The sequence below is a fragment of the Vigna unguiculata genome, chromosome 9 (genome assembly GCF_004118075.2).
Source record: "Vigna unguiculata cultivar IT97K-499-35 chromosome 9, ASM411807v1, whole genome shotgun sequence".
Taxonomy (NCBI): Eukaryota; Viridiplantae; Streptophyta; class Magnoliopsida; order Fabales; family Fabaceae; genus Vigna; species Vigna unguiculata.
In genome coordinates, this window is record NC_040287.1 from 30,865,956 (window position 1) to 30,880,778 (window position 14,823).

At 35.3% G+C, this 14,823-nt stretch overlaps 3 protein-coding genes across 6 annotated transcripts; 1 reads left to right on the top strand and 2 right to left on the bottom strand.

Annotated features, from left to right (window-relative positions):
• Window positions 1-811: 811 nt before the first annotated feature.
• LOC114162859 (probable RNA-binding protein EIF1AD) lies at window positions 812-2,748 on the bottom strand. Its single transcript, XM_028046843.1, has 4 exons — window positions 2,423-2,748; window positions 1,962-2,037; window positions 1,308-1,434; window positions 812-1,132 (listed from the first exon to the last, which is right to left on the bottom strand). The coding sequence occupies exons 1-4, from the start codon at window positions 2,540-2,542 to the stop codon at window positions 949-951; spliced, it is 507 nt and encodes a 168-aa protein (XP_027902644.1). The 5' UTR covers window positions 2,543-2,748; the 3' UTR covers window positions 812-948.
• On the bottom strand, window positions 2,693-5,624 carry LOC114162858. Its single transcript, XM_028046842.1, has 2 exons — window positions 5,449-5,624; window positions 2,693-3,132 (listed from the first exon to the last, which is right to left on the bottom strand). Exons 1-2 carry the CDS (start codon window positions 5,608-5,610, stop codon window positions 2,716-2,718), a joined length of 579 nt encoding a protein of 192 aa, XP_027902643.1. The 5' UTR covers window positions 5,611-5,624; the 3' UTR covers window positions 2,693-2,715.
• A 3,081-nt stretch (window positions 5,625-8,705) lies between these two features.
• Window positions 8,706-13,166, top strand: LOC114162857 (deoxyhypusine synthase). Of its 4 annotated transcripts, none has more exons than XM_028046837.1 (8): window positions 8,706-9,775; window positions 10,570-10,812; window positions 10,894-11,061; window positions 11,218-11,436; window positions 11,685-11,771; window positions 12,003-12,108; window positions 12,198-12,433; window positions 12,708-13,166. In XM_028046837.1, exons 2-8 carry the CDS (start codon window positions 10,750-10,752, stop codon window positions 12,783-12,785), a joined length of 957 nt encoding a protein of 318 aa, XP_027902638.1. In that variant the 5' UTR covers window positions 8,706-9,775; window positions 10,570-10,749; the 3' UTR covers window positions 12,786-13,166. The 4 variants fall into 4 exon arrangements, with proteins under 4 accessions (XP_027902638.1, XP_027902640.1, XP_027902639.1 ...); XM_028046839.1 differs by having other exon boundaries at window positions 10,570-10,797; XM_028046838.1 differs by having other exon boundaries at window positions 10,585-10,812.
• Window positions 13,167-14,823: the final 1,657 nt, after the last annotated feature.

A 14,823-nucleotide genomic window follows, 5' to 3' on the forward strand; every position in this document is an offset into this window, starting at 1 on the left:
TGTATAAATATAGTCTTACAACTTTGCTATTTTGAGATCTTGGGTTAAAGATTATTGGTTTTGTGTAAACTCTTATTATATATATTTTTACATCTTTTATATAAAAAATCAGATTTTAAAAGGAAAAGGTATAGTTTTTTTTTTTTAATTTAATCAACAGCTATAAATGTAATTTATCTTTTAAAGTATGTCCATCTCACTTTTGAAATGGTTAAATTGCTTAAATAATTTTCAAATTGGCACAAAATTGTCATCCTATCCCTTCTCCTTCTGCAGTATTTTATTTTCTTCTGTTAGTTTCCAAACTTGTACATATAGGCAGTTTATTTTCTCTTCTTGAAGTATAATTGGGATATAAGGTTGACTTCTAATCCATTTCCTAGGAAAAAAAAAATGAAAACCAACCTAAACTATTATTCATATTCTTTTTTATACTACATATTAAAAGTTCAATTTACCTAAAGAATATATTTTATTTAAACTTTTATATACATTTTAAATGTTAGAAATTATAAATGTATGCTTTACTTTAGAATCTAAATTCATAAAATCACAAGTTAGATATATTTTTAAACTATTTATTTTATTTTTTAATTACTAAAATGATTTATTAATACCAATTTAATTCCTGTTCAACAATAAGTCTTGGTCCCAGCTCAATACTTAAATCTTAAATTAATGTCTTCATTAGTCGGATTTCAAAATCATTGATGCTTGCCATTATTTTCATATGGAGAAAACTATATTTCACACATTGTTTCTGGTCAGTTTTATTATAGTTTGACTAGCTGGTGCAGATTCAATTCTTTTCTTTTGGTTGAGAAATCTGAAAAGCAAATCTTCAATAGAATCAGCACATAAAAATAGGACAAGAACATTCTTTCACATACATTGTCGTTTTAGCTTGAGTGTAATAATTCATATGCCATGGGAGTCTAACTATATGATTCAATCATCTGTATCTGAACAAGACTCTGAATCTTCATCGGCTTGCAACTCGAAAGGTCTGAGTCTGTTTGTATTGGCTTCCAATGGAGGTAGTCCATCATCACTGTCCTCCAGCTCATTCTCTTGTTGGGAGGCAGAAGTTTCTTTTGATTCATCAACCATTGCAAATTTAAAACTTTCAGGCCTGTATGTTGGCAAATGATTGAAAGAGTGAGTATAATACTTTGGGCATGAGAACCGATAGATTCTACCATACAAAATCCAAAAGTTGATATAAAAAGTAAATATATGGCTATTCAACAAGGGAACAACCAAAGCAATTGAATATACAAAAATCAAAGCAGGAAACAATAACACACCATTCAGGAGTTTTCTGTAGTTCTCGAACTTGTTCGTAGAAAAGAACTTGAGAAACAAGGCATGCAACCTTGCTACCCGATTCAAGAGCCTTTTCCTTTCCGGTTACATCAACAACAACAAAACTCCCTGCAACATGAGAAAGAAGGGTTAAATGTTAAACTCTTTGGCAGATGGGTTGGAGTAACATAAAATCTTAAAGAACACATGGCGCATTAGCCAACACCAAAAACATGCAATTTACTCAAACAATGTTACTAGCAGTACACACTGCAAATATGTTCGAGTTTGAGATGTATTGTTTAACAAAACAGATTGGTGAAGTTGACATGGCTTCTAAATAAATAGTTCTACGCTTCATATAGACAAATTCATTGTTAGCTAAAAATTCTCTGAATTCCCGAACAATGAAGCAATAAAAGTTTAAGAAAAAAACAGCTTATTAAGTACACTTGAAAAGGAGACAAATTATAACTATCCATTCCATGAGGTCGGTTAATAAACTATCACTAATGTCCAGATAGAAAATCAGCAATTATAGCACAACCATTTGATTATTATTATTATTATCAGTAAATCAATTGATTTTGTTTTTAAAAACTAATAACACAAATTAACATGGCATACTGCTGAATTGCTTTTTAAATAGGACAGACCTAGTTTAATCCACACGCTTTTCCGAAATTTAGCAGGGAACAGAGCTAGTGATTTGTTGCCAAATGCATCCTTGACCTTCACACGTCAAAATCGAAATATAAATGAGAACCTATACACACATAAGTAGTACACACATTATAAAGGGGTGCTGACATTGAACAAACTGATTTTAAGAGAAATCATAGAAGTATCCACGCAATCCCTGCAACACTATTAGAAACTATTTGTTTTCACAGAAGTACCAATTGTTTTGTTTACTATCAGGGTAGAAAGAACTGCAACTTATTTTCCTTTGTAATATGTACTTTACCTCTCATTCTCACAGATGCAAATATTCAAATAATATTCCTTGATTTATTTCTCCATCAAAATTTGTCAGTTTTACCAGAGTTATTTTCTCATTTTCCTCAGCATAAATAAAAAAGAAAAATTGGAAGATTTAAGACTGGTAAAGCAGTACCTCAATGATATTAGAGCCTCGTAAAGACACCACCTGCATGATGCTTTGCCCGTCTTGAAGCGTAACATGTTTTTCCTCTGTAGCCCTCTTCAAATTCTCCCTTCCTCCTCTCATGGCCATGGTAGTCAAAACGGCGGCGCCTCTCTCGGCGGCTCCTCTATTAGCGGCGATTCCAGCAGTATCAACGTACCTGGCGGTAGCGACCTTCACGCTGGCCTCTCTACGAGTGTCTCCGTGAGGGATGGGGTTTACAGCTCTAGGGTTTTTTTTTTTTTATGGGTTGGAATTATTTTTTAACCTAAAATGTTTAACTCATTTAGTTTAAAACTCCGTTCAACCGCTTCGTGCTGCTGCGGTGCCCGTCGTTGGTGTTCGAGGGGAGCGACGCGAGTGAGAGGCACTACGTGAGGGGGAGGATTGAGGTGCGGAAGGGGAGAGAGAGGGAGGGTTTGGTGGAGGAGCTGAGGTATCAGAGAGTGTGTGTGAGTGGTGCTGATGGAGGTGTGGTTTCGTTGGATTGGCCTGATAACTTGGACTTGGAAGAGGAGCGTGGATTGGACTCCACTCTCTTGCTTGTTCCCGGTACGCCGCAGGGTAGTATGGACGCCGACGTTAGGTTGTTTGTGGTGGAAGCTCTGAAGAGGGGCTACTTCCCTGTTGTCATGAATCCCAGAGGATGCGCCGCTTCTCCTCTCACCACTCCCCGGTAACATTAACAACACTCTTTTCTTAAATAAGTATTGTTAGGTTAGGCTGCTCAGAAATTATTCATTCTAGGGCCTCTCTACGAGTGTCTCCGTGAGGGTTGGGGTTTACAGCTCTAGGGTTTTTTTTTTTTTTATGGGTTGGAATTATTTTTTAACCTAAAATGTTTAACTCGTCAAGTGGTATTCAGAGCCACTCGTGCTTGGACCGCGTTGAGATAAGTGTTCTTCATTTTTTTCTTTGCTGTTATTTCTTCAATTTTTTTTGTTTGATTCCGTCTTGTTCTGGCTTGATTGAGTTGTGCGTCTCTATTGTTCATCTGTGCTATTGATGTTTTAGTGCTGAAATTGACTCAATGTGCTTGTTCTAATTTTCTGAATCAATACTTTAAAGACTGTATTTAGCTCGCTGAATCTGCTGCCATCAATGTATGTCCGTAGGTTTGATTTCATTTTCTTACTTAGCTTTAAAATTTTTTTTTTGATCTTCATGTTCTGTCTAAGTCATGTTTAGCCGTTTCACATGTTCCTTGATTCCATAGATGTGTGCCTAATTTTTTTTTCTGTTGATCTGTTGTGTCATCTGTTTTGTCACTGTTGTGTATCACATGCTTAGTTTCCTGTGTTTTGTGGAGTTCACATATTGCTAGTAGATCAATAGCAATTTTCTACAGTGTATTTTTCCACTGATTCATGTTAATTCGTGCTGCTGCTGTTTTTTTGTTGTTGTTCCTGTGTTGTTTTTGCCATTCATGTGCTTGCCAATGACTGTGCTGGCCAATCTGTCATGTTTTCCACTGCTTTGATGATACATCTGCTCTGTTCAGATAGTTTCAGTGGAATTCTAGTTGGTTTTGGTCCACACATAGGCTGACTCTCTGCTACTTAGTTTGCTTCAGTTCATTGCTTTTTTTTTTTTTTCCAATCGCGTTTAGTGCAGTCTTGTATTCCTTCATAGATGATTAACACTTTGGTTATGTGCTCAATTGTTGCTGCTGCACTGGTATATCTATTTGAGCTTCAGTGTTGTATCAGTCTGCCATTCAGATTTCAGATTTGCTTTAATCAACTCATACACATTGTGAAAATATTGCTTGGTTGTTGGAGTTGTTTGAATCTGAATTCCAAACTGCAGTTGTGTCTATTTGCTTTGAATACCAGTCCTTGTGTTCATTTTTTTTTCCCAGTACTGGTTTAGTATCCCTTTTTTTTCCTTTCCTCTATTTGTCTACTTGGCCATGTGTGTTTAGCCCTTGCGTGAAACAATACTGCTCTGGTTTAATAGTTGCATCTGACTTCTTCATGATCTATTGAGTTGAATCAATTGTTCTAGTGATGTTTCTTATTTGTTCACTGAACTGAGGCATGATGAGTTAGTTTTCTATTTCTTCTTGTGGCTTGATAACATTGTGACGTGAACATTGGTTTCACTGTTAAACATTGGATTTGCCTCTATCAGTTTCAGTGCCCTGCATCCTTTCACTGATTCTTGCTGCATTACTTTTCTTCATGTCTTAGATTCAGCTTTGCCATCTAATTTGTTGAGTTGCAGCTGCTGTTTTCTCAGATTGTGATCATTGAAATTGCTACTTGTTGCTGTGTCATAAATCCAGTTTTGCCATATCAATTTTTGTCTTGCAGTTTCTGTTTTGGCAAGCTTCTGTTATCAGATTTTCACTACACTGGCCAAGCATACTCTGGTTGCCTTTTGTTGTGTCTTATTTCTTTGTTTCCTTTTTGTTTCTTTCCAATTGTTTTTGAGTTGAATCATTTGCATCTGTCATATGCCATTGACCATTTGAATGGAATTGGATAATTGCTTTGAAGTGAACTGTGCTTTAAAACATTAGTTGCATATGTGATCTGTGAGTTAAAAAGAAAAATCTGTGAGTTGAAAAGAAAATTTGTGGATAAGACTATGATTGAAATTCTGCATTGACTCATTTGAGTGAAGAGAAAGAGTGCATCAAAATACAACACAGTTCACAATTTCGTATTCACCATTACTTTCCAATACAATGTGCATGTGCTCTTGATTCAACTTGTTTTGAGTCTCTGTTTGAGTTTGGTTTTTGTTCATCTTGTTCTAGACACCTTCTTTAGGTTCCTTTTGTGTGCCTTCTTCATTGGTTAGCTTGTTTTTCTTGCTTGTCTTTATTGGCTATCCTTTGAGTTTGTCTATTCAATCTTTCAATTGATGTTGTCCACTTCTTCCATTTGAGCTTTTATTGCTTTCTGCTTTGTTATTCTTATGTGGAAGACTGTGCATGCTCTTGGTTCACTTTGCTTCCAACTCACTGTTTTGGTAATCCGTGTAGGTAAAGCCTCTTCTTGAAGGTGGAATGGTGAGTGAACCTGTTGGGAGGTACACTGCCGAGGGAACACATGAGTGAGCTGGGACTTGAGACCCCACATTGATGTTGGAAAGAGTGCACCACGAGGGGATACAAAGGAGTGAGCTGGGAAATTTGTATAACATAGCATCACATAGCTTCCTTTTGTGTTTTATTGTTTTGATGTCACGGACTTTGTGTAAATTTTTTTTCAATTTTATGTTTTTATTTGCTTCATTTGGCTTAGGTGGGAAAATGCTTTAGAGCAATCCCATCCTTAGCATTTAATTGTAATAGTTTAAGCGTGTTTAGTGTGAGGTTCAAGGGGTTCCAAAGGCCACTTGTATCTTCACTTGGGTTTTTCGTCTAGTTTATGTTTTCAGTTTTTACGATTTCAGTCTTTATGTTTTCAGCTTTTATGCTCTGTGTTTCAATGTCCAGGTTCTGTTTTGCGTGCTTTGTATGCTTGTATATCTGTTTTAAGTCCCGTGATATCTAGGTGCAATGTGTTTAACACCTAGTTGACCTTTTTTTGGTCTTTCAGTTTTCACTTTCTTCACACACTTTCTCAATTTGTTTTTCATACAATCTGTTTCATTTGTAATTTTTATTGAGAAATTTTGTGAAAGCATTTTAGAGATCTCTGGCTAGGAAAGGCTTGGTTCCTAAGCTTGTCCATGTGACTCACCTCCCTTTCCTGGGAGTATCTCTAGAACTCTTTTCCACTACTTTCTCTTTAGAAATTCATCAACTTTGTGAAAAATTGTTTTTGTCAAAATTGTTTCAAAATGAATTTTTCTTCTTCTAGCCGTGTGCATTTAGGTAGGCATAATGGTAGTCATGAGTTGCATCAAACCATTCATAGTGATATTCCATTCTTTGGGGTAGATATAGGACCAATATCATTTAAAGATTGGATGTGGGATACTGAAAAATTGGTGCAACCCTTGTTTAGTGAATATAGTCATATAGACATTCTTAGGCATGTTACATCTAGATTTGTAGGACGTGCATTTGATTGGTGGCAAGAGCGGCAATATCTAGTGAAAAAGGGGAGAATATCATGCATCAATACATTTTATGAATTAAAAACATGCATGTGGAAACATTTCATACTCCCTTCATTTAGGATCACTAAAGAACAACAAGCTAGGATAGAAGACTTCATTGACATTGGGGATGCATTCATCCAAAACATTGCTAAGTTTTCTAGACTAGAAAAAGATTTTAAGCACAATTTAGACTTGCTTTTGAGTGAACAAAGAAAGAGAGAAAAATACAAAAGAGAGCAAGCTAAAAAGCTTCGAGAGTTTGAAAAGAAGAGAGAAAAAGAAGAGCTTGTGATGCTTTGTGCTCAACAAGAACAAGAGGAAAAAGAGATAAATGAGAAGAAAAAAAGAGAGGAAGAAGAAAAGGCTAAAGAGGAGAGTCTAAGAAAAGCAAAAGAAGAGAATGAGAGAAAAGAATTAGAGGAAAGAGAGAAAATAAAACAAGAGAGTAATCTTGCAAAACAATCACAAGTGGTAGAGTTAAAGTGTTTTTCAAAACAGCGAACAGAACTTTGTGTTAAGGATTTGGTGATCAATTCTTCACCAATTCCTTACATGAAGATCCCATTTTCAAAGGGCGTTTTCCCATCTTTAACCTCTACTCACTTTTCCATTAAAGCTTTTGTTTTCTTTTCTTTTCAAAAATTTTGTTCTCCATCTCATTTCTTTATTTCATACTCCTCAACTTGTTTTGCCAAAACACACTTTGATATTAAAATTCTTTTCAAAAATCATCTTAGTCAAAGTGTGAAACATTTCTTTTGTGAAGTGGGTTTAATACCATCTTTTTCAATCTTCAAAGACCCATTTTCACAAATATTCCATCCAATTTTACTGCATGGTCTTTATGATTTTAATTCCATTTTATTTGATGACTATTGCAGATTTGTTTTTGATCCTGGTGGTACTATTATTTTGGTTGCTGTGAGCCTTTAATAACCCTCTAGATCTGAGGACAGATCCTTTTCAAGGAGGAGGGGATGATGTGATCCCAATAAGGCTTATAGCATTGGGCCAACGCCTAGGCTTATTCATTTTAATTTCTTTTATTTTCTTTTATTTTTAATTAAATAAAGGATGTTCTAATTGGGCTTGTTTTGTAAATTACAGCCTATAATTCCAATGTACCAATTGGTATTGGGCCTGCGGACCCATTCTTCTCTACACCTAAAAGAGCCCATTACCTTTCAACACTGAATTCAGCCTTTCCTTTTGTCCGAGATTGGACCACCACGGGCTCCCTGATTGGTTAGTTCACGTGTACAAGCCTTGGGCTTGGAAGTGGACGCCAACATTTTCCTACATGCTGCTGATTGGCAAATGGGGGCCCAAAACAGCACGCCTCCAGGTTGCCACACACGAGGGTTTTGGGCATCGCGTGTTTCATTCACCACCAGCAGTGCCATCACACATTTCTATTGGGCCAAGGTTCCTCCAAACATACAACAGCCCAATAGAAAATCAATTCCACTCCAAGCCTTGGGTCTCGTCTCGTGGATATTTTGCAGAATGAACCCAACATCTACTTCACTTCTCGTGCGTATATGTTTCTGCTGAAGCACGATCTCGGTCCATGCTTCTACACCATTCACAAATGTTGCTATCCGGCCAGCAGCGTCAATTGGGCCTAGTAGGACAATTCCTTCCACGCATCCAACCATTTTTTCTCTTCTGCAGAAAGAAACCAACTCATGGAGCATCGCTAGGGTTTCTATCTCATTTTTCAATTCTCGGCCAGCGTTTGTTTAACCCCAATTCTTCTACAGCCTTGATCACGCCACCGTTAAGGTTAGGGTCACGCAAAGTCTTCATTCACGTGTTAGGGCTAGGGTTCACTTGATTCCCCTTAGGGTTAGTGCGAGTTCTAGTTTTTCCGTTTCCCTTCCCGTTAGGTCTATTAGACGGCGTCTGTTTGTTGGTTTTCTGGTTGCCTCTTCTTCACCTATATAAAGGCATGCCAATCTCATGTAATTTTCAGCTTTGATGAATGAGAATTCCGGTAGAGATCACTCCCACCGTTCATCAGCTCACCCAAACCTTAGATTAGGTTTTGGCCTCTTAGGGTTTACCAAATCAGCGAGAAATCAGAGCGAACCGAGCTTAAACATCATAAATCTTCATTCCGCTGCGTTTTCCCTCGCTCGCTACGAGATTCAATTGGTGGAACGTCGATTGGGAGAGCGATACCGCTAAATGATTGGGAGAGTTTTTATGGGTTTTAAACTAAATAAGTTAAACATTTTAGGTTAAAAAATAATTCCAACCCATAAAAAAAAACCCTAGAGCTGTAAACCCCATCCCTCACGGAGACACTCGTAGAGAGGCCAGCGTGAAGGCCGCTATTAGGATCAGTGTTGTGATATATTTGAGGAGGCACCTTCGATTTCATTGTAGTGTTGAAAGCTTAAAAGATGAAGATGAAGTTATCAGATATATGGCTGAAAGGATGTTGATAAAGTTTAATAAATACTAGGATGAATATAGCACTGTCCTTGCATTTCCCAAGGATGAAGTTGAAAACATTGGGTTATTGCTATGAGAAGATAAATCCTCTAAATTGGGAAGCAAAGTTAGAGAAGATTAAAGAAAAATTGTACAAGTTATTTTTTGAATATTGCTCAAAGAATGACATTTTCAATCTCCTAAAACGTAAGCATAGTAATATGGTATGTCAATAACATCATCCTCGATTGATTCTACCAAGTCAAACGCACTTCATGAAAGTTAGGAATTAAAACAATGTAACATTCGGACTACTATTAATATAATACGGGAAGGAACCACCGTATTAGCAACCACCGATTACTCTCTTACCTGCACAACAGAATCACAAGCTCACGTTATGCCGTACAAACAAACCTACCAATAGGGTTTGGGAAGGGTTTCGGCAGCTTCCAACACTAAAATGAAATCGGAGGTGCCTCCTCAAATATATCACAACACTGATCCTAATGTGCTTCGTTTAGACCTGTAAAGCGACGTATTTAAAAGGCCCAAAAATAAGCAAATGGGTCTGTCAACACACTAATCTAGCCCAACTAAAGCACACGAAAATAAAAAGAGAAAGCGGAGGGAACTCCAGAAGCAGAGTGCGTGTGAGCATAAACCCCTTCAGAACAATCATTCACCATTCGTTGCCGTCAAGTACTTGATCGAATAGGACCCAACAGTGAGAATCATTACGCATCCTCTGTCTCAATCGTTCATCCAGACGAGGTTCACTCAACGGCAGCGTCTACATTCGAAGCTCCATAGCTGCAGCCGAAGGTATCTATGCCTCTATCCCTTCTCTCTTGTTCACGTCTTACTGAAAAAACCTTAGCTATAAATACCCATTGGCCACGGGTTTCCCCTCTTTGTCTCTGTTTTATTTATTTCTAGCCATTGTTTGAATATTAATTGGATTGTTTTAGGGTCAACAGCTGTTAAAGCCAAATTGATGAAGCTATTAAGTACCTATGAGTTGGCATTCGAGTTGCTATTATTGGCAATCTGTGGAATCTATGTGTGCACTTTATGTTTTTGGGTTTAAGTCGATTTTGTTTGTGTTTTGGTTCGTGACTGGGTTGGTATTTTCTGATTGTTTTTCGGGTGGGAATCATTGGTTAATAATGTATCTAAATTTGTATTTGGATTGAGGAGCTAGAGTCAGTACTGTTTGGGTTACATGAGTGAGGAAATGGCCATGAAAAAAGAAAATGAATCGCATTGGTGTAGATTTAATTCCATAATTGATTTGTTTGGAATGAGCATTTCGTTAATTGGTAATTGAGCCCAAGCCTTTTGCTGTTTTCATTAATTGGGTTTTTTTCAGTTTATAATTGTGGTTTGAATCTGAGTTAATGCATTCTTTGGGCTATGTTTATGAGGAAGTGAATAATGAGTGAAATTTGGATTGTTGATGATTTCAATTTCGTTTAGAATACTTGATTGTAGAGATGTTCTTTAATACCTCATATGTTTGAGACAACTGCTTATTGTTTGTGGTGACTTCTCCATAGCTTTATGATTTTGGTTTGAGAATTCTAAATTCATTTTTAAAACTTAAAACACCGTCTCAGTGGCGTTGCGTGCAGAGGAGAGAGAGAATAATGGAAGAAACAAAGAGAAAGGGAGAAGAAGTGCTAGTATAAGTTCATTCCACGGTGTTCAAAGAATCAGAAAGTCTTGATGGAAAATGTGCTAAGATTGAAGGCTATGATTTCAACCGTGGCGTTAACTATCCGCTGCTACTCAGGTCCATGGCCACCACTGGGTTTCAGGCTTCGAATCTCGGTGATGCCATCCAAGTCGTTAATCAAATGGTTTGTTTTGTCTGACCCAATTTCTATGTTTAGGTAAACTTATGCTTTTTTGCTTATAAAGTTGTGATTTTTGGGTTGAAGCTAGATTGGAGGCTAGTTGATGAAGCCGTGACTGAGGATTGCAGTGACCATGAGAGGGACTTGGAGTACCGAAAATGCGTGACTTGTAAAGTGTTTCTGGGTTTCACTTCTAATCTTATTTCCTCTGGTGTTAGAGACATTGTTCGGTTTCTTCTTCAGCATCGCATGGTGAGTCACTTTCACTTGTTCGAAGGCCAATTCAAGCCTTTCCGATGGTTTTCTTAAGTGCTTCTCACACCATCATGGTTAACTAGTAAATTCAAGTCAAGTTATTGATTTTGTTCTTTTTTTTTTTGTTTTTTGCATGTGTTTTTCTATGTGTAGGTTGATGTAGTTGTTACAACTACAGGTGGCATTGAAGAAGATCTTATAAAGTGCCTTGCACCAACATTTATAGGAGATTTCTCTCTGCCTGGGGCGTATCTACGCTCGAAAGGGTTGAATCGGATTGGTAATTTGTTGGTCCCTAATGACAACTACTGCAAATTTGAGGACTGGATTATTCCTATTTTCGATCAGATGTTAAAGGAACAAAACACTGAGGTATTTTATTTACCTTATGCGTTCAATCCAATGTAAAATATGTAGTTTGGTTTTCGTGGAACGCCTGCAGTCATATTTATTAATTCATACTATTGTTTGTAATTGTGATTCATGTTTAGTTTGTGCTAAACCAAAATCAAACTAACTAAACTATGATTTTATGCATGACCTGCCAAACCTTCTACAAAGCAAATTCTTTTGAAGTTTTCACTTGTAACTTTTTCCTTGGTGCATTTTCTGTTTCGCAGAATGTGTTATGGACACCATCTAAATTAATAGCTCGATTGGGGAAAGAAATAAACAACGAAAGCTCTTACCTTTACTGGGCGTACAAGGTAATTATGAGACCGAATTTTAAAGGGTCGTGCTGCTCCCTGTACTACTCTGTTTCTGATTTGAATCTTTTTCGTAATTAGACTCTTGTCCGTATCTGTTGTGCTCTATATAATAGTATATACAAGATGCAATGCAGTTATTTGTTTAGATGTTCAGATCTACTGAACAATTTGGGAATTGTAATACGTATTACGATATAATATTAATAACATTTTTATGATATTTTGTAGAACAACATTCCTGTTTTCTGTCCGGGATTAACTGATGGCTCGTTGGGGGATATGTTGTACTTCCATTCCTTCCGCAATCCTGGTCTGATTCTGGACGTAGTGCAAGGTTTTTTCCACACTCTTTCTGCTTTTTGTTGCATGCATGATTTTGAAAAATTTGGGAACCATCACTAAAATAGTTTGCAATATAACCAGATATAAGGGCAATGAATGGTGAAGCTGTTCATGCAAGTCCCAGGAAGACGGGAATGATCATTTTAGGAGGTGGCCTTCCAAAACATCACATTTGCAATGCCAATATGATGCGTAATGGGGCAGACTATGCTGTTTTTATCAATACTGCACAAGAATATGATGGTAGTGATTCTGGAGCTCGTCCTGATGAGGCTGTTTCATGGGGAAAAATACGTGGATCTGCTAAAACTGTCAAGGTACATCCTATGCATACTTTCTCAAGTGCTTTCCTTCTCAGATTTTTTTTTTTGTCTTGCATGTAGCAATGCCAATTTTCTCGGCATGTTTTTAATAATTCCTTTTCATCAGTTTTTACTTTGTTGTAGTCATGCATATTGTAACCTTTATTATAAAGCCAGCAATTAATAAATATTTAACTACTCAAACACTATTACTATTCATGAAACAAAATAGATACCAAACAACCATTAATACCATATCTCTTAAATGTCTTTTTGTACATTAAAACAGGTCCATTGTGATGCAACGATTGCATTCCCTCTGCTGGTTGCTGAAACTTTTGCTTCAAGAGTTAAACCTCACCATTGATGGAGCCTAAAGACGAATTCACTCTCAAGTTTGATTTAGTTGTTTCTTGATTGACGATATTGAAGTTTCAGTTCGCTGTGGATGCTTAACATGACAATCATTTGATTCTTCTGCTGTACATAGCAGAGGACACAATGCAGGCCTTTTCAACCATTCTAAAGTTATCCACTGATCTTGACAGTGTGGAAGTCTGGATTTGTAGATGTAGTTATAATTTTTCACTGGAGATGATTGTACTACTGTAGTGTTTAGGTCAAGTAAATCTTGAAAAACTAACTGATCTCTTACGTTATTTATAATTTTTTCTAACTGGAGGCTGTATTACAGGTTGGTGAAAAGTTATGACAGTACAACTAATTTCTGCTAATGTTGCATTTTTCATTGCAACTAGTGTCAGAAAGTATAGAGATAAAATGAAGTCAATAAAAAATTAATAATTTAGTTGATCTGGGTCTGGATTGTTAAAATCATAAGATCATCCAACAAATTGGTCGTCGTATTTTTTATTAAAATGAAAAGTGCTAAAGTCTATGATTGAAGCTTTATTCTTTTGTTATGATTGAAGCTTTATTCTTTTGTTTCTTCTGTGCAATGAATTCAGTGTTCAACTGCGTGTTATGGGCTTTAGGCCTTTTTTTCTTCCGTCCAATCCAAATACTCGCCTCCTTTGACTCAACCTCTGATGCATGGACACGTTGGATGAGGCTACGTATCAGTGTCACATACGTATCTGACACCGATACGTAAAAATACGTTCAAAACTTGTCCATCTAAACTATTGCACATATTGATATGGCTGATTTAATTTAAATTTTTCTTTTTTCAGTACCACACTCACGGATTCTTATATCAGACCATCAAATAATCTCATTTTGCTCTTTTTTTTTCCAGTGTGTTAATATATGAGAATATATATGAAAATGTATATTTTAAATGATTTTTAAACTGAAAATTTTTAAATAATAATAACAATAAATAATAATAATTTCAAATAAGATATAAATTGAATTTTAAAATATTGATAATAACATAAAAATATTATATATATTATAAAAAATTATAAAATCATAAAAATTATAAAATTAAGTATAGAAACTAATAAAAACAATTCCAAACATTTTAAAAATTTAAGAATAACATGTATAATTTTATTATAAAATTGAGTACCGGATACTATCATATCTTATATTTTTTAAGATAACACGAATTACCGTGCAGATACGTGTTATCTGATTTGTGTTTGTGTATCATAAGACTCATAGGACTCAACGTTCTAGAATCCCCCACAAAAGATATTTTAAAACATACTAAATAAAAAATTAGTAGAAAATTGTCACAAGTAGATTTTTTGACAAAAACATTCCATTTATAGAGTTCTAACCAAATGTATCCCGTGAATATTTTTAATATTAGGTAAACTATAAAAATTTATAAATTAAAAGTACTTAGTTTGATGGTAATGTATTATTTCACTGATAAAAAAATGTTATAATATAAAAATTTTAAAATATTTTTAAAAATTTTAAACTAATTTAATTTATTAAAACGTGTAAATTTAGTCATTTTAATTAAATTTTATTAAGTTTATTTAACGTTTCAAACATATTTTATTATAGTATTTTAGTTACTTGTTTAACACATTTTCGTTTCAATGTTAGTCGATAAATATGTTTGAAACCTCAAATAAATTTTAAAAATTTTAGTTTAAAAAACTAAATCTATGTATTTCTAAAAACGATGAGCTAAATTAATTCAAAATTTTTAAAAAAGACTAATTCCAATTTTCACAAATAATTGAAAAACCGAAAACATATTTAACCTATTATTCTTTATACAAACATTTTTTGCTACCCATATATCTTTAACAGTTTAATAATGTAAAAAAAATCATACCGTAAATTAATTAATAAAAATTAGTAATATTTTCTTTTATATGAGTACATATTATATCCTAAACTAATTTAATTATTTACAAATTGATGTTGTTAGTTATTATATCATAAAGGGTAATTATCTTGAGTGTGTGTAACTGTGTATA